Source organism: Nothoprocta perdicaria, unplaced genomic scaffold (assembly GCF_003342845.1).
Source record: "Nothoprocta perdicaria isolate Ctin4 unplaced genomic scaffold, notPer1 scaffold_254, whole genome shotgun sequence".
In the NCBI taxonomy this organism is placed as follows: domain Eukaryota; kingdom Metazoa; phylum Chordata; class Aves; order Tinamiformes; family Tinamidae; genus Nothoprocta; species Nothoprocta perdicaria.
The window spans coordinates 267,043-289,116 of NW_020455482.1; the positions used below are offsets into that span (position 1 = coordinate 267,043).

General features: G+C 45.7%; 1 protein-coding gene and 1 long non-coding RNA gene across 4 annotated transcripts in view; one reads left to right on the top strand and one right to left on the bottom strand.

The window, feature by feature from the left end:
• The window catches only part of ATP5PO (ATP synthase peripheral stalk subunit OSCP), a 5,166-nt gene extending 2,757 nt beyond the window's left edge, over nucleotides 1-2,409 (bottom strand). Inside the window, exon 1 of the mRNA XM_026040380.1 lies at nucleotides 2,388-2,409. Within this exon, the coding sequence (XP_025896165.1) occupies nucleotides 2,388-2,409 (22 nt within the window). The remainder of the gene's footprint in view (nucleotides 1-2,387) is intronic.
• Nucleotides 2,410-2,974: 565 nt separating this feature from the next.
• On the top strand, nucleotides 2,975-4,654 carry LOC112948162. 3 transcript variants are annotated; one of them, XR_003249553.1, is made up of 3 exons: nucleotides 2,975-3,135; nucleotides 3,688-3,747; nucleotides 4,171-4,654. It is a non-coding gene; the product is annotated as an uncharacterized LOC112948162 (long non-coding RNA). The 3 variants fall into 3 exon arrangements; XR_003249554.1 differs by having other exon boundaries at nucleotides 4,174-4,654; XR_003249552.1 differs by lacking the exon at nucleotides 3,688-3,747.
• Nucleotides 4,655-22,074: the final 17,420 nt, after the last annotated feature.

Consider the following 22,074-nt stretch of genomic DNA (forward strand, 5'->3'; position numbering starts at 1 on the left):
AAGGTAGTTCCGCGGGGCGCGCTGCCCGCTGGGAGCTGTGGGGGGGTTCCTCGGGGCGGGGCGGGGCRGCGGCGCGCGCCCAACGGTCCGTAACGGTCCCGGGCGCGCGCCCAACGGCCGGCGCCGCTCCACGAGCCCCTCCGAGGTGCCCTGGCTGAGTGTTAGAGGGGAAAAGGCGTGAGTCAGGGCCATGYGGCTGCCCAGCGAGTGAGGCAGGGATGGCCGCTTGTAGCGCAGYCCTGGCTGTCCTCCTCTGGGAGGATAACCCTGTCTCTTCCCGCACGTTGCCTTGCATTGCTGAAAATTATTTTTATTTTTCCCTCAGGCATAGGAATGTGGCTCTGGAGGCAGTTACAGTGACTGCAGCGGTTGCTATCCTTGCAGGCCCCAAAGTGGTGTGTTGTGTGAGCAGCTGCAGCGTGTTTAGCAGATGGGTCACTGCAGTCTGGTTGTTGCAGTGTCTTTGCAGACGGAGGGGCAAAGGGAAAAGTCATCTATGCCCCAGGGATCGCTTGGGGTGGTTGCTGTTACTGCACTAGAGTGACGCGACGCAGGATTCAGCATCCCATGTGCTTTCCTGYGCTCCTGGGGGGTTCCTGTAGGTCACATGTGCTTCCCACCATGTAGAGGCACCATGAAAGAAATCTCCACGTACAAGTTTGAAAGAAACCTCTGCATACAAGTTCTTCAAAAGAAAACATCACCTCTGCATCCCTGCAGGCAACTCCGGTGTCCTCTGGCACAGCGAAACTGCCTCTGAAATACAACGAGCTCCTTCCTCCCCTCAGATAAACCAGATCCGAACGTCCCCTGGGGCAAAGAGGCAGCCTTGCAGGTAAAGCGCAGGACAGGCAACCCGGACAGTAGCTCTGACTTTGCTGCTATTTCCCTGTGTGACCTTGAACAGCACGCTCAGGCCCAGCATATCTCTGAGCTATCTGGAAAGATTAAGCCCTTGTCCTCCCTATTTCTCCCATCTTTTCTGTGAGAAAAGGTAAAATGATTGCCTGCTTCTCAGAGCTGCTATGAAATTTGAGTAATTATTTCTGTGGTGTGACTAGCATTGCCTCAGTGACAGGCTTGCTGCATGAATGTGCAGGACAGACTTCAAACACTAGATGTTGCTCTTGCTACAAATTGAAAGACTAATGCTCGCTTTTGTGATGGGTCTGGCTAAATCAAACCCAGGGAATTGGAATCACGCTCTGCAGGAAACACAGCTGCAATGAAGAAGCTGTGCTACCATCCCCCCAGAGATAAGACAAGATCACCAATTGCTTTATTCTAGATGTTGGAATTATTTTCCTTCTGGCTCTAGCTGTGCTTGCTACGGTGACATTCAAAGATGTACAAGTGTAGTCCAAGACAGATTTAAGCCTGGTATAACACCGTTCCTCTCAGTAATTTTCATATTTGCAGTCCTATGAAATGCACATCTAAAATGTAGAAAAGTCTTTGTTTTTCTTTAAGGAAAAGAGCATATTCTTTCTAATTTTTGTGATAATGTCCATGCATGGGTGTTTTGAAATGGTGTTCATGGATCTTATCTTATTATGACATGGACTTATTTGAACTAAGGCCATGTATCCAAAATTTTACTAGTCTTATTCTGAAACACCATATGATCTTGTAACATTTTTATACCTAAAAAAATGTGGCTTATTGAAGCCAGTCAAATAACTGAAAGCTGAGGATCCCRATGAACTTGGGAATGGGTCAAAGCCTGATCATGTTTTCTGACATTAAAATTAGAGCACCTCCCTCAGGTTACTTTTAGACATGCAAAATCCCACAAAGGATAAACAGTTTATACCTTTAAACCTCATTCTGAAACAAAAATATGAATCTTGAAGCTTTTCTTGAGCTGGTTACTGTTAAAAATTCCTCCACTGATATAATCCTTTTTTTTTTTTTTTTTTTTTTTGGTCCTATTTTTTTTTTGGTCCTAAAAAATAATTAAGCCCTGCATATGATGCAGGGCATCAAATGATGCCTCTGTCATCATTTGATGTTTGATTGAGTCCCCTGTTTCAGTTTGATCATTTAGGTCCGTAGCTGTGAGCGTTCAAACACTCCATTTACACACTCTTCCCTGGGAAGCACCTGGACGAACATCCCCTTTGGGGGCTGCCTCTTCATGCGGAGGTCAATGCTCCCAGGATTATAACCTTAAAGTGTTCATTCCTACTGAAGTCATATCAGCCTATTGTACAGTCAAGGAACTGAAATGATGTAAAATATATCCTCCCTTCTGTTTTTTTGGGAAGCCTTGATAGTAACTAGTCTGAGCTCAGATTCATTTAAGCTTGAGCTTATTGCAGCTCCAGACTGCAGAGAGGCACAACAGCCATGGATCTCTCAGCAATCAACCCCTTCGTGTCCCTCACAGGGGCGTGACGATTGCTCCATGGTAGCATTAGGGATATTTCAATCCCGGCCCTACTGGGTGAGGTGTCACAAAATCCGTAGTGAGAGCAAGGCTCTCCCACAGGCCACTAAGCAGCGTGCAGAAAAATGAACTAAATGCAACTTGTCCACAGCACACGAGGCGGCGTCACGACACTCAGCGCGTAACAGGTCAGCTCCACACAACACGCCAGACTTCCCTTCTGCTGAACTGGGGCTGCTTCCATGAAAGAAAAAAACTCAAACCAGTGATTATGCCAGTGAGTCAGAAAAGTTAAGTCAGGTTAAAGGCCCTGAGTTCCTCTCCTTCATTGAGACTCACCTGAAATGTTGGTGCTCAGCCTCTTTTGAGGGCTCCCCTGAACCTGCTGCTCAGTAATGGCACCCAGCTGTTTCCCCTTGAGTGTGCCAGGGGCTCCCAGCTCAGGTGAGGAGGGTCCCTGAGTGGGCAGGGTGGAGCTGCAAGGCGGGTCCTGACCTCTGGAGGGAAGGTAATGTTATTTACAAGGAGCAGGAGAGTGTCCTCTTGTGATACTCAAGTCAGGTTTGGGTTGTGTGGCCCAGGGAAGCTATGACCTCTGGTCTCTGTCTCTGCTGAAGGAAGTCTTGTTTTCTCCTCAGGGGCAGTGCTGCTCTTTTCTCTCCTAGAGACAGCTGGGACTCTTGCTGCATCTAATTCGCTTGGGTGTTTTCTGTACCTTGACTCCGTCGGCTGTTCTGCTTGGGCAGGTAAGTTCAAGTGCTCTGTGGCAACGGCTCCCCAGAGGCTAAGCCTCTGTGAGTGCCATGACCTCCCTATTGCAGCCTGGCTGCTTAGGGAAGACCTGATTGCTTTTCCTGTTCACAGAGGGCTTATTTTGTTCAGTGATGAGGGGCAAAAAAAAACAAAAAAACAAACAAAAAAAACCACACTTTTTTTTGTGTGGTTTTATGATCATTCTTTCTGGTTTAGAAAAAAAATAGGGGAATTCAGAGAAAGAGCAGAAACCCATTTAACTGAGGTAGGCAACTGAACTCCCTGACCTTAGCATTGAGTTACTGCACTGTGAGCCCTTTGGCAGGATGCTTGCAGAAAGCAAACACCTCTGCCTGTGTTTTCCTCACCTCCAAGGGCAGGATCTCGTCCTGTATGGTAGAGAGTTACAATTTTATTGCGCAAATGATACTTCTGGGCTGCCCCTGTGTTTCTAGTTAATTTTCTGTGCTATTACAGCAGGCTGTAGTAAAAGGGGGTTCGGAGGGGAATACAATACCAAAGTGTTGACACAATGTCTCTTTTAGGCTAACCTAACAAGGCCTGCTAAATTAATTTAAGGGTGAACTGTGGAATGAGCTTCATAGGTTGGTAAAATAAGTGCTTATCAGTAAGGCCTTGCACTGGTGAATGTGATAGGGGATCACTTGGACATTTTGCTATTTTAAGGCTGGGTGTGAAACACTGGTAATAAGAAAGCCCGTTTTGGGAAAGTGTGTGAATAATAAACATGGACATACTTTGGGGTAGGYAGCAGTCGTAGGGGAACTTCACTGCTTTGCACAGTGGCAGGGCAGCTTTGCAGTGACACACGGGAGATTTGGCGCCTGTTTTCAGCTCTGCTTTGGGCCCACTGATTGGCTCCCAAGTATTTAGCACCTCAGTTCCCCCTTTCAAAAGAGCAAGACTGAAACCAACACATCCCTTATAAACAGCTTTAAGTTCTGTCCGTAAAACATATTGTATTAATAGCAATGATGCTTTTACTTATTTGTTTTTTCCCCATCCAGCAGCATGTGTGAGAAGTTCCTCCAGGTCCAGATCCTTGAGGTCTGTCATGAAAATGCCTACCAAACTGATGGATGCAGTTTGTTGACTGAACGGGCCTGGGCCATGAACCACCCTCTCCATCACAGGTGTCCCAGGTGAAGCACCCTGAGTCAATTGCACTGTTGTTGCCATGCTGCACCTGCTGGAAACCTAGCCTTTTCCAGCCCTGCCAGGGCTCCTTCATGTGGAACTCCCTTCTTCCTTCAGTTTAAACTTAGGCCAGATACTGCTCAGAGTAAATTSAGAGTAAAACTCCGAAATGTACAACAACAGCCTCCAGCCTTTTGACCGCTTGCCATGTGTAAGTCTTTGAACCTACCCTGAACTGAAATTCGCTGCCTTGTTTATGGATACAGGGACCTTGCTGCTTTTTGTGTTCGACAGGTGTCTTAGCAACTTTTGGTTACGTGTTATTCAGACTACAGCTTGCTCATTGCCACAAGAGGGAAGCCAATACTAATAATAGGATTTTGTTCATATATTAACCAGGGCTAGTGTGGTGAGGCTTTTGTCCCTTTCAAGTCCGTTGCTTGTCTCATTCTCTTTCCTTGTGGCGCACTTGCATTTGATCATACGTCCRAAATTAAAGAACATTACTCCACATTCCGTTTGCTCAATGTCCTGTGAAATGAGTTTCATGGATTTGCCTGGCTCATTTGAAAGGCATACACAAACCTGAAACAGAAAGTTGGGACGGAACTAAGGTGGTTGTTTTCATAATTCAAATTTAAATAGTCCGCATGCAAACGTGAAGAAACTTGATGGCCCTGGCACTTGGTAAAAYAGTATTTCCCCTCATTTAGCTGAGGAAGGGAAATTAAAGAACCTTTGGGGAGTCATGGACAAATGAATTCAGCAAGTCCTCTGATTCTTGTTTTTCAGCCTGTTTTGCAATGCGCCCCTTCATTATGCATTCACTTCTTATTACCGTCCTGATCTCACTTACACTGCTGTAACCCAAAGTAACTCCGCTGATTTCAGGAACCTCATTGAGTCAYTTATCTTATGGTGCAGTATCTGTGAAAGTCACCCTTGTCCAGATCACATGCTGAAGGTTCCAATCTGATGGGTCAAGTTTTTCATTCCATTTCATTCTGCAGGCAGATACTATAAAATGTTTACCTAAAATGCTCACATTTTAAAAATCATCTTGGTATAACAGAGAAACTGAGCAGGGATTCATCCATGAAATTCCTCTGGTTGATGTTTTCCTGGTCTGTCTTCCACACTGCTGCATGATATAAGTGTGAGATAAAGAAGGCTTCTGTGGAGCACGGCTCGCACGTGACACTGGTTGGACATCATTGTTGTTCGTGGTGTTTGTAAATTGTGACTTGGTTCGTGTGTGTCTGTGTGTATATTTGAAGGACAGCAGAAATGTGAGACAGAAGCAATGTAGAAAAACACGGATGTTGAGGCTTCCTATGAAGCCCCCAAGGGTGTTGCCTGCAAGCGCAGGAGAGGGAAAATCAGGGCAAGGTTATGAAAGTCACAGACATAGATTGTAGTCCCCAAAGGACCTTTGCGTAACTAGCTTCTTTGTTAGAAATACTTAGGGAGTGATTAATGATATTTTGGAYGCTGTGCTCCCCCCTGCAACTCCCTTAAAATCCTCTCCTAAAGATGCTGCTGGTCTGAAAGACATTGTCAAGCTTGAAGGGATCAAGGTGTCCAGGAAAAGCAATATCCCTCCTGTGGGCAGACACCTTTCACAGCCCCTCAAAGTGTGTGGTTCCTCAGGTGCTCCSCTCCTGCTGCTGTTCTAGGTCCTGCTCCTGCCCGTACATATGCATGTGCTTGACTCCAAGTACACAAGCAGTCACATTGCCTGCAGTGAGAATATTCACATGACTGAAACCATGCCCTTGCATAGGGAATTCCTGAATCAGGGGCATAAAGGGAAATRGCCAGGTTAAAATTAACGGGCTGGGTTTGTCCCACTAGTGGAATTCTACAAGGCTGAAACAGATCCAGTACATTGAAAAATGAGCCATCGCCGGCTCCCTCACCTAATTATTACCTAATAATTAAAGTCAATCCCTTTCACAGTTTTGGGCAGCTAAGGCTGGGGGATTTGCATGGCTTTGCAACAGCAGGAATAGCCCTTCCTAGGGACAGTTTCTCCAGAGGCGTCCGGAGCAGAGCTGCGGCTCGTGCCGCTGAGCTATTAGYGATGTGATCCTGGGGGCTCCCCGGAGCTCATAATCTGCGTGTCCCCCCTGCCTGCTGCTGGGGCCAGGGTGGTACCTTGACAAGTGCTGTTGACAAAGCAGGTCTCACCTGTCCTGTTATTTCCTTGCTCCTGTGTGGTGCCGAGCAGCTCTGCAGCCTTGCCAGGAACTGCTGGTCAGGCGAGAGGACCTTGTTTCTCTAATGCTGCCCAGGTTGTTTCGCTTTCCAGTCTCCTTCAACAGGGCCACTTTGCTCTGTGTGGGTCTTAAACACTTCAGGTGAATGGACGCACTTGAAAACAGCTGCTATGCAAGCACAAAACATAGAAGTTTGTTAGGCTTAGAAGCAGCCCCTCTGTAAAAATACTTCTCCCTGCTGTCTCTGGCTGTTGTGCCCTTGTGCTAACGTAGTGCTTGGGGGTTGCTAGCCCTTGTCACCCTGAAACTCTCCGTGGGTACCTGCTTGATGCTGAGCTTGYGCCCTCAGCTGTGTGGCTTTCTGCAGCTCAGCAGGCGTCTGCACTGTACCTGCCTGCTCACCCACTCCATAGCACAGGCTCGACCTCCAAATGTCAAAAGTCACAGAGCCAGGGGGGAAAAAATAAAGAAAAAACACCRCTGCAAAAACAAGCTCCAGCATCCAGGGCTCATGACTGCTTTGACAAGATCTATCTTTAGTTGTAATAGTGAGTCACATCATTGTGATCTGACTTTACGGTTAGGCTGAGGTATGAGCCAGGCCATGGGATTGAGAGCGAGAGCATCATGGGATGTCGCTGTAAAATTCCACTACTCTCCCCTCTCTAAATCAGCTTCGAAGAGAATTAAGAAACAGGAAGGGGAGGGGGATATCTTTCTTCGGTGGAAAACGCTCGCGGCGCCGTGTAGTTCCCCAGTGCAGAAAGAGCAAGAGAGGGGCCGCGGTACCGGAGGCCGCYGCCGTGTTCTCGGCCAAAGAGCAGCCCGCACCGCACGGTGCTGTGTGCGGAGYGTCACGTCCCAGCAACCCCACCAGCCGCTCGGAGCCACTGCGGGATTTTCCTGGATGGTGCCGTGTTGCCTGGCAACACTGCTAGGCAGCCGGCTATACATCACGCACGGAGCCGGGCGCCGCGCTGCGGCCCGGCCCGCTCGCCTCTCCCCGCTATCAAATATTAATTTTCGGCTTGCAAGGAGACACCGCACCGGGAGGGAGAGGGACCTTCCCTCTCGTGCGGTGCTCACACGTGCAGCTCCTGTTGACTGGAGTGGGAATCACAGGCAGCCTCCCGGCGAGCTCACTGCTCCCTATGGAAAAAGTGGGTGTGATTGCGGAGATTCAAACACTTTCTGTCCCTGAGATGGAATACAGGTGGTCTTTAATATAAATAAATAAAKAGTCAGTGACGATTATGTGGCAGGCATAAAAATACATGTAAATAGTCTTTTCTTCCCACCCCTTTCTTTCCCCTTTTTTCCTTATAAACACATCCTGCTGTGATGGRCACATGTACATGTCCACAAAGATAGGGAAATACACTCGTCATTTGRGGTATTTTTGAGGTTCCTCTGTTCCATGGCATCATAAACGTGAACTCCCATCACAAAAACCACGGATGTTTTTTCAGTTGTATTCCTGATAAGTGCTTTCCGTGGAGACTGCTTGCTGAGCCCCTTCCCCGAAACGGTTGCATAACCCAGCTGTTGCATGCACAGAAGAGGAAACCCAATCCCTTTCCATGAGGAGGTGTGGTGGTGTAAACCACAGAGACCTTCATCCCCAAAATGCAGAGATAGTAGCTGCAGCTCCTTCCAGGCRTGTAGATCCAAACCCAGGAGCTGTCTTGTCCTAGAGCAAAAGGATCCTCTGCAAAGGTTTTATGCAGGACAGGATTTTGCATAATTCTGAAACCACTGGAGCTAAAATGCTCTTTTTATTTTTTTTTTTAGGGACAGATTGTTGCTGATAATGCTACTGGCTGGCAAGAAGAGAGGGATGCTAAATAGCTGATAAAAGGCAGCAGATCGTTTCTGGCATCTGAACGCTGTGTTTTCTTCTTTCGTACATCAGTGGATAGACTGATTGTTTAAGCCAGGCAAAGAGGGAAGCAAGAGAGGAAAACCACACTGTCAAAATACACAACGGTTCATGAGACGAACAGCTGCATTACACTTCGTCTGCACTTACACATATGGCAGCTCTGATGGAGTTAGCAGAACGGTGCTTTGTCCTCCAGCTMTTTTTCAGGAGCGCCTAGATTTAGTTTTAGGTTAAGCCATCCTGTAACATGGCCAGCTTACTGCGTTTCTGGGTAGGTGGTGGAATGAGACACATCAGGCTTTTCTAGCGTAGAGCTGTGTGTCTCTGCAGWGCTGACCCGGGAGGAGGGCAGCACGTTGATGCAGAAACGGTTCTCATGGCGTTCAGTGGCACTGCTCCAGCAGCACAACAAAGGCAGCAACTGAACTTCCATTCCATGTTTTTCCCCAAATCACGGCAGGCTGAAATGAATTCAGTGCCTAGGGCTCAGCTCCTCAATCTTTGTTTGCACATAAGGCAAATTTAATCCTAGGAGAGGATACTCAGAATTTTCACTGAGAGTAGAATTGAGACCTAACACTTTGGAGTGAAAAGCCCTTTTATGGACAAATAAAATATCATGCCTTCCATACCTGTGCTTTAGAAACGAGTGTCTTCTCAAAGTCTGTCCTCATTTTGCAACGATTTTTGTTGAGTGAAATAAAAAAAGAATTCTTAATATTTGTCTTTATGTAGCTTGAGGAACTTTAATTGGAATGCATGTCCAGTTCTATTACTGATTCTTTAGCAAGATATTTCTCTTGTAATGTGCTTCAGCAAACATTGACAGCAATCGAAAAATATATTTTTATCAAAAAAGTGCACCATTTCACCATTCTTTTGCTACTCTTTCTGACACCTCACGGCTCTTCTGTGCTTGAGCACTTCACAAGGGCCTCAGCTGTTTCTCCTTCTGGTGAGTGAAGAGCAAGCGGAGAAAACACGAGGCCTGTAACTGAGCACATTCACTGACACCTCAAGGAAACRAATATGCCGAGGCCTCCCCTTGTTGTTCAAGCACAGAATTGGCAGAGGAGGAGGAGGAGGCCAGCGGCTGCTGGAGGAAGGCTGGAGGCAGCGTCCACCTCGGAGAGCAAGCGGGCCATGCCTGGCTCCTGCCAGTGCCGGAGCTTCAGCACCAGGAAGGTGCTTCACGGTGGGCATTAATGTCAGCCCCACCTGCTGCAGGGCAAAGGCTTAGTGTAAGTGAGAACCTGGCTCAGTCCGTGAGGGCTGAGAGTTATCACAGCAAAAGTTAAGAGATAAACCCGGTCTTTACTAGACAGCAGAGCCAAATACAGCTCACGCAGGGGCTAAGCCTGGGAGCGGGAAAGTGTTGTGCTGGACAAGGGTGCAGAAAGGAACAGGCTTATCTCTAATGGAAGAGGAGAAGAGAAAACCCCAAGGACGATTTTTTTGCTCCGAATTTCACGGTAAATGCCAAGTTTTCAGTATCGCTAATGTCTTCTTATTATGACTGCTATTAAGTGGCAGGCCGACCTACTTTTGCCTGTGTTTTCTGGGTGCGTCTCAGCGTTTTACAAGTTACAGGTTGTGCTAACAGCTGGAAATATTGTATCATCGTTTCATTACCACCTGGCTTGCAGAGAGGCTCCAGTAATTGTCTCTTGTAGGCATCTGCTGAGATAAACTAAGGGAGGAAGCTGCTACAAGTTCTGTTAAGAGTTATTGTGAAAGTTTTTTTTTTTTTCTTTTCTTCTTTTTTCTTTCTTTTATTTTTTTTTTAAGGGAAAGGCCCCCTTTTCCCCTTAAACTGATCACTGCAACTTCATTTCCCCCCCACCTTCCTTCTTCTGTTGATTTGCAAGAAATAAGGCCTGCCTGTTTGCTTTATGCCACAAGAGATGTCACAGCCGTCTTTCCAAATGACTCAAGGTCAATGCAATCTGAAAAACAACTCTAACAAAGCACGCTTTTGCAGATAAATCCACAGGCACTGATTTCAGAGCAAGTCTGTTCCAAAAAAAGATGTGTATGTTTCCCTTTCCTTCCTATGTGTCTTTAACGGCAGCATGCTGGCGTACGGGCCGACACGAAGCAATGGTCAGCAGAAGAGGAAATCTTAAAGCAAGTCGGGGATGAAACTCTGGTATGTCAGAAAGGCTACGTGTCAGCTGCGTGTACATGCAGGAGCTCTTGCAAAAGGGAATGAATGTAACCGAAAAGACGACTGAAACACAGCACTATTATTAAGTGTAAACATATAGAATGTGTATATGCTTGCATGGCTGGTGGTCTCCCTGATAACCTGTAAGACTTTAAAAAAACCCCAGTACTTAAGCTACAAGACAGCCCTAAGAGCTGATGAAAGAGGCTGCTCTCTTCACTGGGGCCCTCTGCACCTGTGTATTAGGACAGGGCTTGATTCAGCCAGTAGGACAAGGTTTGATTAAGCCATGACCTGCTCTTTTGTTGGCAGGATTCCCCTTTGCTCAAGACCTGGAATGGGTGGTGGTTGCTGCAGAGTCCTCCCGAGTCGCCTAACCCTGTTAGGCCGAGCACAGGGCAGAAAGGCCTCCAGAAACCCGGCACCAGGGCCGCGGGCAGGGCCCAAACCCCACACTAGCTGTCGAGGGTGCGAACGTCACCCGGCTCCCTAATTGAGCGCCGACAGCACCGAGCGCTGAATGGAGCAGATGTCCTCAAAAGAACGTTTGCTCTTCTACTAAAAGGGTATAAAAATACAAATGTGCTAAGTAGATCATTAAAGCTATCTGGACTGTCGTGATGATTTCTTCAGACTTCCCTGCAAAATTCGGACCCACCGATTTCTGTTTGAGCTGCAATTTATATGACTGTTGTCATCATATTCCTTTAATGTTATTTTTAAATGTATTCCATATATTTTGTATTTTTGAATTGATATTGCTAGTTAGTCAAAGCTGACTTGCATAGAAACATGTGCACATAGGCTTTGGATGCAAAGTTATATTTTAAATATTGCTGGACGTTATCTCCTTTGTAATGAAATTTCAAATTGCAGTGAATTCAAAAATTAACTTTTTTTTTTTTTTAAAGAATGTACTTCCTTTATGAGCAAAGAAGGAAGAGAAACTCAAGATTTCTGTGGATGAAGGTATTTCAAGAGGTATTTTTTTAATGAGGGGAAAATTAAAATAAGAATAGTGTAACTCCTTCCTTTATTCAGTCATTTTTTAATACCAAAGTCCTGAASGCTGGTTTGGAAGGTGAACATGCATTACAGAAATATCTAAGCATGCATTTTTTTTTTTTTTTTTTGCACTGATTCTGGATCAGTGACAGTAACACCCTCTTGGCTATTTTTTTCTGATACATGGGAGGCTGCTGATTGCTAGTTCGTAGATGTCGAGGCCATTTTCTTTATTCTTTAAAATGGTTTTAACATTGCTGCCTTTTCACAGGACAAAATGATGCCCTTGTTAATAACAAGAATTTGCTGGAAATCTCAGTTTTTGGAGAAGTTTCAGAAATCTCTCTGATTAATGAGTGTCGCTCTGCTGATCGGGAATCATAGCAATACTACCACAACCCGCTGACTATTTTTCAATAAATCTGTTGTTTCAGCTTTGGTTAATAACACCATCCAGCTCCTCATGTGGTACTGTTAAGCGCAGTAATGGTTGTGCTCAGGTGTGATGTGAACCCCTTGTTGGTGGCGTGTCAACGAAAGCAAGGCCAGCCTACGTTGGAGGCAGCGTGTCTCTGTGCCCCTATTCCAGCAAGCTGTAACATAACTTACATGGTGTACATGTGTATATATATATGTAAGTATATTTTGCTTTTTAGGTTGGAAAAATAGAGAACTTGATCCTGATTTCAGGGAAAATCACTGGTAGTTTTGTCAGAACCATTGGAGTTGTGTTGTTCTAAAGTAGACAAAAGGCTTGAAGGATTAGCAGTAGATCTCCCACATATCCATCCCCCTTGAATGATGCTCTTCCTCTCTTTCTCCCTTAAAGCAGGGCAATCAGACCATGCAGCTCCTAGCCTAAATTGCACAGAAAGCCTAGAGTCTGTGACTGTCTTCTCTCACTCTGACTTCCCCTTGCTGTAATCCTCGCCTTGGTGACTTTTGCAGTCCCGTTTCCAGCCTTGATAATCCACTAAAACCCGTGTTAAATTCTACACTGAGATCTGAAGGACTCTCTCTCATCTTCAGGTTTCAAGACTTATTAGTTGCATGTGACCACACATAGCCGTTCAGTCCTTCTTCTCAGGTGCTTTCATTATCTCCGTAACTTCAATTTTTATCTAAGGAAAGATAACCTGTCCTTTAGAAGACTCATTTTACTTATCTTTCAAGTGGCTTCCAAACCAGGATAATGGCATAAATTAAAAAATAAACAGTTATGGGTTGTAGGTTATGATTTACTAAATAGCTCCAAAGAGCAAATCACAGGAAACAGGGTTGGGAAAATCTATTTGCTCATCAGCTCCTGTCAGATGCTTCTGTGTAGGATATTGTCAAGTGATTTTTCCAGTAGATGTTTAACTGGCATGTTCTGAATGGCCAGATTAAAAATTCCTGAGTGATTTCCTGCTGAGGGAGTATCTATTGCAATGAACACTGTGGATAACTTTGAGCTCAGCTTGCATTCCCTGAGGTTTGGCTGCCCTGCTGGAAGATGCCAGAAAAGGAAAATCGATACAAAAGTTGTAAAATTGCTGGCCAAAACTTTTGATGCAAAGAAGGAAGAGAAAGACCCCATTGCTGTGAGAAATTTTTCCAGTATTTAAATTTAATTGGGGTTAATTTGGGAACAGAAAGTTCTGGAATGGCATATCTTTTTTTTTTTTTTTTTTTTTTTTTCCAGGAAAAAAAAAAAAAAAAGAGAAGAAAAAGAGGTATTTCTCAATCAGATAAAATGTTCCTGGCCATATGTACTGGCATTCTGACACCCCCTTACTACATAAAACTAAGAATGTAAGTAATTTTCTTAAAGTTAAGCCTATAAAATAAATCTTCTCAGGATCCAAATAACATTAAATATTTTATGGTGTACAATGTTCAAAGGACTGGACAGAAGAAAGCCTCCAAATTTCAGATTCGTAATGGTAATTAATTACTAGAGGGGCAGAAAATATTCTGGAAGTTTCCTTCTCTCTGTCTGTCTCTTTTTTTTTCATTCAAAGACTTTATAWGGACAAATTCTGTAGCTGCAGATGTGTAGAGCACAGAGGAACAGTGATGGTGGTCAACAGCCGTAACTGCTCAGGTGTTAATTAGAACTAAAGTGATACAGAGGGGAAGGACTAAATTCGGGAGCTAACATATGGGCAAACCAAACAAATGTTGGTTAAAGAGAATCTGTTTATTTTCCGGAGAAACATAAGTAAAAATCTGCTAGTGCTCCTGCATGCAGAATATCCCATCCAAAAGCAGGACATGTTCAAATATATATAGAGCTGTGCCCCATCTTTTACAGGTGCCCTAGCCAGGGTATCCCAAGCCCCATAGGAACAACCACTGGCCTGTGGAATGTAACTGCACAGCCTGTGCCACGAGTCCAGCACATCCTGGTGGATCCCAATCTCCTGCTCTCAGGCTGCAGGACTCACCTCTGTGTCTGCAGCGCAGTCGGAGCTTCGCTGTGTTGAGACTGCCCACATGGAAGACTCCCTTATCGCCTGAGGTGGATGTGTGAGTAAAAAACATATAGGGGTCTTTTTATGAGCCTGAACAAAGAACATGTGGAAACATATTCTTCACTGAATATTCATCTCTGTAGATGTAGGCAGCAGTTTCTGAGCTTCTTGTTAGTCTGCCCTTGTTCCTGTGCCCTCTTTGAAAAGTGCTTGAGGAAAGAGCCCACCGGCCCCGCACTCAAACCCCCAGAGGAGTCTGCAGCCCCACTGGAGAATTTCTMCAGGTGCAAACTGGAAAGTCTTGAAGCTGATTAGGGTCAGTGTGGTTTGCCCTGATGTTTTACAATGTGGCAGATTCTGCTGTGCCTATTTGGAGAATTARGTACAATCTGATGTTGTTTGACTCAGTTCCCTCTTCTTCTTACTCAAGAGAGAGTTATAATGAGAGTTATAAATGCCTTTACATTTTATATATGTATATACATGTAAATGCATATGTACAGATCTGTTACTTTCCTGCCCATGTACTTCTTGTATGAAACATGGTAGCAATAACGCAGAAGAATTCATGGGATTCAGGTGGCTGCAGGAAACTGATTTCTGAGGTTTGGTTCACCTACACCCTGCCTGAAGCTGCATCACCTGCCAAAGAAAAGCACATGGATCTCCTGTGTTCTCCCTGCTTTGCTTTCACATCGGAATAGCAGCCTCTGGGCAGGGAATTTGCTGGCAGTACTGGCAGGCTGGGGTTAGCGGGCTTCCACTCCTCACTTCAGCAGCTCCAGCTGGTCATTAATTCCAGCAAATGCCTTGCACCTCAGCTCTTCCTTTTTTTTTTTTTTTTTTTTTTTTTCCCTTGCTCCCGTTTTGTTTTGTTTTTGTTTTGTTTTGTTTTGTTTTTCTCCTGGAAGAAGAGGAAACAACAGACCTTTGGTGTTTCCAAATGGGTGAGCCACTTTGAATCATCCTGAAGTCAGCTCTATAGTTTTAGCCCGGTTGACCTTCACTCAAGATATGGGTGCTTCATTTTCTTTCATTCCCTCCCCTTCTTAAGTACGGTATCATGTCTTTCATAAATGCCAAGAGAAACAGGATAATCACTTTTTGTTCTTCCTCCAAGGTCAGCAAATCGTAGCTGACTCAAGTGTTTCTGGTTCTTGTCCTCTCTGAAAGCAGCTATGACTGTGTGAGAACGTAGCTGTTTRAATTATCTAGATTTCTATTTGCCTGCAGCAGTTCTTATTATTTTCTTATTATAGCCAAGGCTTTCTTTTTCAGCCCCCAACTGCTTTATTTGAGAGGGGGCATCCCCATTATCTCCGTTTTACAAATGGGGAGGGACTAAAATTAAGCTCTTGCCCAAAGTCCGGAGTCAAGCTGGGAGCTTGGTCTCTGGCATTGACCGTGGTGTCCCAGTCGTTGCTCCAGCTCCATTGCCTCACGTTGGGTGGGATAACCAAGAAGCAGGAGAGGTTTCTGCGGAGGCCAGCAGCAAATCTCCTAACACTGGCGCATATTCCAGAGGAGCTGTAAGTAGCTTTTACACATCCACCAGTAAATGAGCATTAGTGTATCTTTGCAGGTAAGGCTTTACTGCTCTCTTACATTTCTGCCAGTGTAAACACGGGGTAATTCCACTGCAACCACCGTCAAATTGGCGAGGGGCAGCACGATGTGGCCCGTGCTGCTTTTCAAGGGAAAGCAGGGGAAGAGAAGCACCCAGGATAAAAAGGGCCGCTCGTATCACCTAGCACCAAAACCCAAAGAGGAAGCGAATGGCTGGCTAAATGATTAGCATGAAAGGGCTAATTAAGAATGGCTGTTTTAATTAGCCCTTATTCCTATCGTCCATGCTGACTCTATTCCAAGCAACTGGCTGGGCTTTACTCTGACTTCACTGGGCGCAGGAAAGAGGCCAATTTTGTTCTATGTGTTTTTTGTTATTATTTTTATTATCTTAGTAGTACGTTGATCAGAGTTTCTTGGCAAGCACCTAGTGAAGGTCACTGGCATTCCTAGTGTTGTTTTATTGAAATCAGTAAAATGACATCAGGAGGGAATTTGGCCCAAATTTTTTTTTTTTTTTTTTTTTTAAAATCACAATATCTTGTTGGTCAATCCTTTTTTAAACAAGATTGCTCCAGATTAAACAAGATAATACAAACAAAACCATGCAGAGTTTGCTTGTTTTGGACACACCATTACTGAAGAGGTGTAGCTTATAAGCATCCTGCCAATGTGTCCAGTTCACCAGTGTGCTGGAGAAATCACATAGTGAGTTAACTATTTATTGTGCCAGCTGCTTTTTCAATCATTTGAAGCTCCTTAGTTCATCTGACCTTTAGAACGTACTTTAAAAAGCAATCGCTTTTGATCAAGTAGAGCATTAAGGTCAGTTCTTCCTCTCAGAGCAGACGAAAGCTTGTGACAAGTTCAGTTTGTGCAAGCAGAACTGGACCTTTCTGAAAGTTAACATATACTGTTATTACACTACTGTGAGAGATGGTCTAAATATTAACGACTAAAGGTAAAATGTGGATTTATTCTATGTTTTAGAACCAAACAAGCAGCACACACAATCTTGCAAAAATACTTCTAACTATAAAATGCTGACTTTTGACCAGACCATCGTATTATCTTTTAAACTTGACCCCAGTTATGCTCCTGTGTAAAAATAAGCACGTATGAAAACATCTGCAGAATTTGGCAGCCTTTGTGCTCGTGAAAACTGCCTGCTGTTAACAAGGGTGCACATCAGGCCTATGGACTGCCACTTTATAAAGCTGAAATAAGACCTAACCGGCCMGCGAATAAATGATTCCCCTGTTCCTCTCCCCACTTCCCTCTCAGGTGAAACTCCCACTGGCTTCATTGACAGTTTGTCTTAATGCAGTAATAACTGAATAAAGCGTAAGGTCTGACTCATACAAAAGCCATGTGATCCACCCAGATACGGCGGCTTGTTACTCTATTAAAAAAAAAGTGGGGATGTTTCGGGTGATGTTATCTGTAAGGAGGAAGACTTTGCCCCTTGGCTGCTGTCGCTGTGAGAACRTTCACCTTCTGTCAATACCGGGATATCAGATCAGATGGGGCCTCGTGATGCCTTTCGCTTGGGGATGTGGAGGCTCAAAGTTTAGCAGAGTGTGTGCCTTTATTTGGGCTTTTAGGAATTATTTAGTGACAGCGGTGAGGTGTATTGGCCTTGCTGGTTTTGATCAGAGAAGCAGCCCACAAACTGAGCTATTTTTCTTGGTAGGTCCTCTCTGGGCTTTGAAGGTTGAACCAATKTTAACTCTCACAAATCATCCTTACTCAATTGACTTGGTCAAGAGAAAAATGGCAAAAGAGTAAAATACTTTCCACTTGTTTCCACTCCATGTCCTACAGTTTTGTTAGCACTTCAGCTTAAGTCCCCCGGCCCATTTTCAGTGCAGATGTTCCCCCCTTTTCAGCCTTTTCTACAGCTAGCACAAATCCCCCATCTTCACCAAGCACAAGTGTTCCTCCAGGGCAGCAATATAGCCCCGTGGGCTGTTCTGGCCACTGTGAGGATTTTCCAGGTCATGTGTCAGGTGCAGTACATAGAAGTGATACCAGACTTTGGTCAGAGTCTGAAAGGATCTACTTTTTACTTTGATTGCACTGGAAATACCCTGACCTCAGTTTTCCAAAGGAGTTTTGTTTCTTTATCTGTGGGAGTTCAAGATGCCTTTTCTGCTGTTTCATGTTTCTTCTCAGCACTGTCCAACTCTTCTTGATCAACTTTCTCTAACTTTGTATGGTTTGAAGTAACCCTGACCATGTGAATGTTCAGTATCTGTTTCTGTCTTCTTCACAGTAGACCTGGGAGTCTCCCCGCTTACCTCCCTAGAGGTCTGAAGACTAGTGCCAGTATCTTCTTTCCTTGGGATCTATGGATCTGGGCCTTTGCCACTCAAGAGCAGGTAAACTCGCATTACGTAGGCCTTGCCTGAGTAGATGTCACAAATCCTAACACAGAGTAATTGTATACAGATAAATTCCACAGGTTGTCTCACATATCTAATATGTGTGTGYGCTGGGAGATGGGCCTAGATAAAATGAGACACTATACATGAGTGAATTTATGTCTCATAATAAACGAGGAGGGGTTATTCGCTCAATGTACAAATCTGTAATGAGTCACAAGGTGAATTTAAGTAATTGCTCACTGTTTTGAGTAATAARAAATGGCAACCAAAGATTTATAGATACCTGAAGATCTACTGTTTGAAAGTTGTCAGCAGTGAGCAATCTAGTGCCATCATATGATACAATCTGTTTATGCTGGAGAAGATAAGCTCTTATCTAAGACGCAGCCTGAGCAGGCACAGGGGGATGTCACATGGCATGGCAGAGACAGGACTATGCTCACAGAGGAAAAGGAGGGTTAAAGACCCCTCGTGGCACCCTGGCTAAGCCAATGCCCCGAGGAGTCAGCCGTGACGCCGGTCTTGGATACMTGTAACTTGGTTTCCTAAGGAGCTGAGACTTGTGCAGTCACCTTGGTCAATCTCTTCTTCCTTCCCTATCACTTTTGATCCTCTTGGGTAATTTCAACTACATTAGATAGAGAGACTGGGGTTTTAAATTCGTAACAATTGCATGAAAATCTGAATCTGAAGAGAGAGAAAGTCAGATTAACGTTACCACTGAGGGAACGAAACTGCGAGGCATTAGCTGTTCTGTTTGGCAGCAAGTGTTTTGCTGCCTGGTTGGCCCAYGGGTAACTCTGCACTAGCTCTGTGGCGGACTGTTTGGGTTTAGTAGGAATCTCATATGCAAAGGTGCAGTATATTGTGCTGGATAGAGGATAAAGGACAACAAACTGCAGAAAAACCACCTTTATTCTTTCCACTGGTCATACAATAAATGGACTATGGAGCTTTTGTTGTCTGTTGCTTTTTTTTTTTTTTTTCTAATATGATAATTTAATTAAGGAGCTGCAAGGAGCTGAACTTGAAGTAGTTTCCTGTATCTGTTACCAATCTTCCCTAATTTTTACTCAAGTACAATGACTTGGAACTGGAATTTGTGGCTTTCTGAGAAGGGCTTCTGATGAGTGCTTTGGATACGGGTTCTATTTTATCTCCAAATTAGGATGCTTACAGATCCARCATTCTGGTTCAGGTCTCTCTTGGATTGTAATTTCTGCTACCTTAGAAGTAGGGAATATTTTCCTTACAGGCTGGATGCTGGGACTTAATGGACAAGCCGCCTCATCTGTTATGGCAGATACTATGGTTCTCCGCACATAAATATTCCACGCATCAAAAATGTGCAACRCGCAATGTAATTGCGTAAGGAGGATGACGTATGGAGAAAAACAGACAGTGCCTGTGGCTAAGAATTTCTTAATCAGATGTTTGGTATGTACATCTATGCACCAGGGAAATATTTTGAGATATATTATTTAAGACTGCTAAGAGTAAAGCTTTTTTTTACATGTTATACCTGATAGTTATGGTTGGAGAAGAAATCATTGGGATGTATTAGCAGTCTCTTTTTTTTGTGTGTGAGTGCAGAGGAAATTTGCTTTCTTTTTCTTTTTTCTTTTTTTTTGCCCCAGCATTAATTCAAGCAAATCTGCTTTTTGGTCTTTCCAGTCAGATTACTTCAGCAGTTGCCTTGGGTCAGCTTGTTGAAGCATAAACCTTTGTAGGGCTCTTGGGTTTTGGTATTTCCCAGGGCTTCTATACTGGTTTCCACATTTAAAACTGAGGGAGGGCAGAAAGAGCCTGTGCCCAGTGAAGATGGGGCCTTATTTGATCCCAGCATGTGGAATTCCCTTCTTTTGTTAAACTCTGTAATTTATTAAGCACTGGCAGTGCGGTGCTTGACCTTAGGAAGTGCTGTGCACGCTGGCTACCAGCTGAAGGCAGTGGGTTTGCAGTACTCAAGTATAAGGTAGGACTGAGGGTGGAAACCTTAGGGATCAAAGTAGGGGAACCGGGAAGAGAGAGAGGAGCTGGGTGTTGTGTTGTTGCCCTGTATCCTTAGTGAAATACCGGGGCGAATTTATGACTCGCCTCAAGGCAGGACACGCCGCTTTTGCCAGAGCCTGTTAATTTCTAACAGGAATGAGTGAATAGCTGAGCAGGTGGAAACAACACAGTAACTCCAAACAAATAATGCAACCTTAAAGAAAGTAGGATTACATAAACCAAGCGTTGCAGTCTGTGACTACGCAGGGAACCTGGGAGAACTGCGGGAAGGGAGGGCTGAAAGAGAAGCGGGGTTTGTTACAGAGTAAATACAATTAAAGCTCGGCTGCAGTGAAACTCCTATGGAATTGTGTTTTGCATCCACATGAGTAYGAGGGTAATTTATCATGCTTAATGATGTTACAATGAATCCTGGTATGCGTTGAAATTCTTTCCTGTTCTGAAATGGGGAAAAAAAATGTTTACTGTGAGCAGCTAAATATGGACATTAATCATTATGTCTTTGATGCCAGGTCAAAATTATTTTCCTGCTGCTATTATTATGCTCATTATTGTAATATTTAAAGTTAATAGACCAACTAAATCAAGTGTGCAATCTCCAAAGAAATTGTGCAATTTGAGGTAAAATGGCACAGAAAGTCTCAGACCTCCCAAACTGCTGGTGCCCCACRGCTCTTTGCTTTCCACGAGGCACAGGTGCAGAATGGCCGCAGAAGCAGCAGAGATGATGTGAGATGTGTTGACACTGGTTTCACAACATCCTTCCATCCTGGGCAGGGAAGCAGATCCTCGAAGTCTGGCTSTTCTGGAGATCACAGAATCACAGAATATTCAAGGTTGGAAGGGGCCTCTAGAGATCATCCAGTCCAACYTTCCTGCTCCAGCAGGCACACCTAGAGCAYGGGGCACAGGGCGGCATCCAGGCGGGTTTTAGAGACCTCCAGAGAAGGAGACTCCACAACCTCCCTGGGCAGCCTGTCCCACTGAACAGAGTGGAAGAAGAGATGGAGAAGCCGGTGCAGAGGAGGCTCTGCCGCAGCTCTGGGGCCCTGTGCGCGGCTCCCGCAGCCGCTCAGTCTGCTGCTCTTCAGGCACTGCCAGCCTGAGCGTGGCCTCACCGCGAGCACCATCCAGTCCCAATTCCCCTCTGTCTCTGTGCCCTACCTGCAGGAGCAGCAAATACCCCCATTGCTCTCAGCCCTGACCCTGGCCAGTTATGCCTGCCCTTCCCCTTCCCACTGTCTGTGCTAGCCGGGAATGTCCCACTGCTTTGCAGGGCTCTTTGGCAGCCATCTCCACTCCTTGCTCTGCCCGTTGCATGGCCTCATGAAGCTAGACCGAGCTCAAGGGAAACAACAGGACACACTACTCTGCTCTCCAGCAGCAGCTTGTGCTTCAGGGCTGCGTTTTTGGCTGCGCTTAAAGCTCGGGGGGAATGGGAAAGCGCAGGCTGCCTCTGGTATTCCTCTCCCATGYGCTCATTCCCTGCGTGGTCCATGTGCGCCGGCTTCCCTGCGACGTGGCGGCTCGTGTTGTGCGCTCCCTCTTTACTGGACCCCTTGTGATGACAACGTGGAGCGGAGCCAGCCCAGCCATGGAGCCTTCCTTGTGCTCGGCTCGAGGCCATGGGGACACTGGGCAGCMAGGCCGCTTGGGGGGCGATGGCCGGCACGGAGGGGCTCTCCCTGCGGCCCTGGCCTCCGGGGAGCCAGGCTCTCACGTGGCAGAGGAGAGGGAAGGCAGCACTGGCCCGGGAGGTGCCACCAGGCCTGGGCCTCCATGCGGGTCCGTGAACAGGGCCAGGGGGAGGCCTGGGCCACAGAGGCCTCTCGGTCCCGCACGAGCTGCGCAGGGAATTGAGGACGTGCTGAGCACATCCACAGCGGAGGATCAGGCTGCCGAGGGCTGGGAATGTGGCTGCAGCTCGGAGGGCAGCGCAGACCGCAGCGCTAGGGCTGGCACAGCTTCCCTGATGGCAACGCTCCCCGKATGGAGCTCGGGACCTGGGCCCTCGCCGCGGTTCTGCGCGTGGTGATTCCCCAGCACGTAGTAATTCCCCATCCTTGCCCCCCACCAACA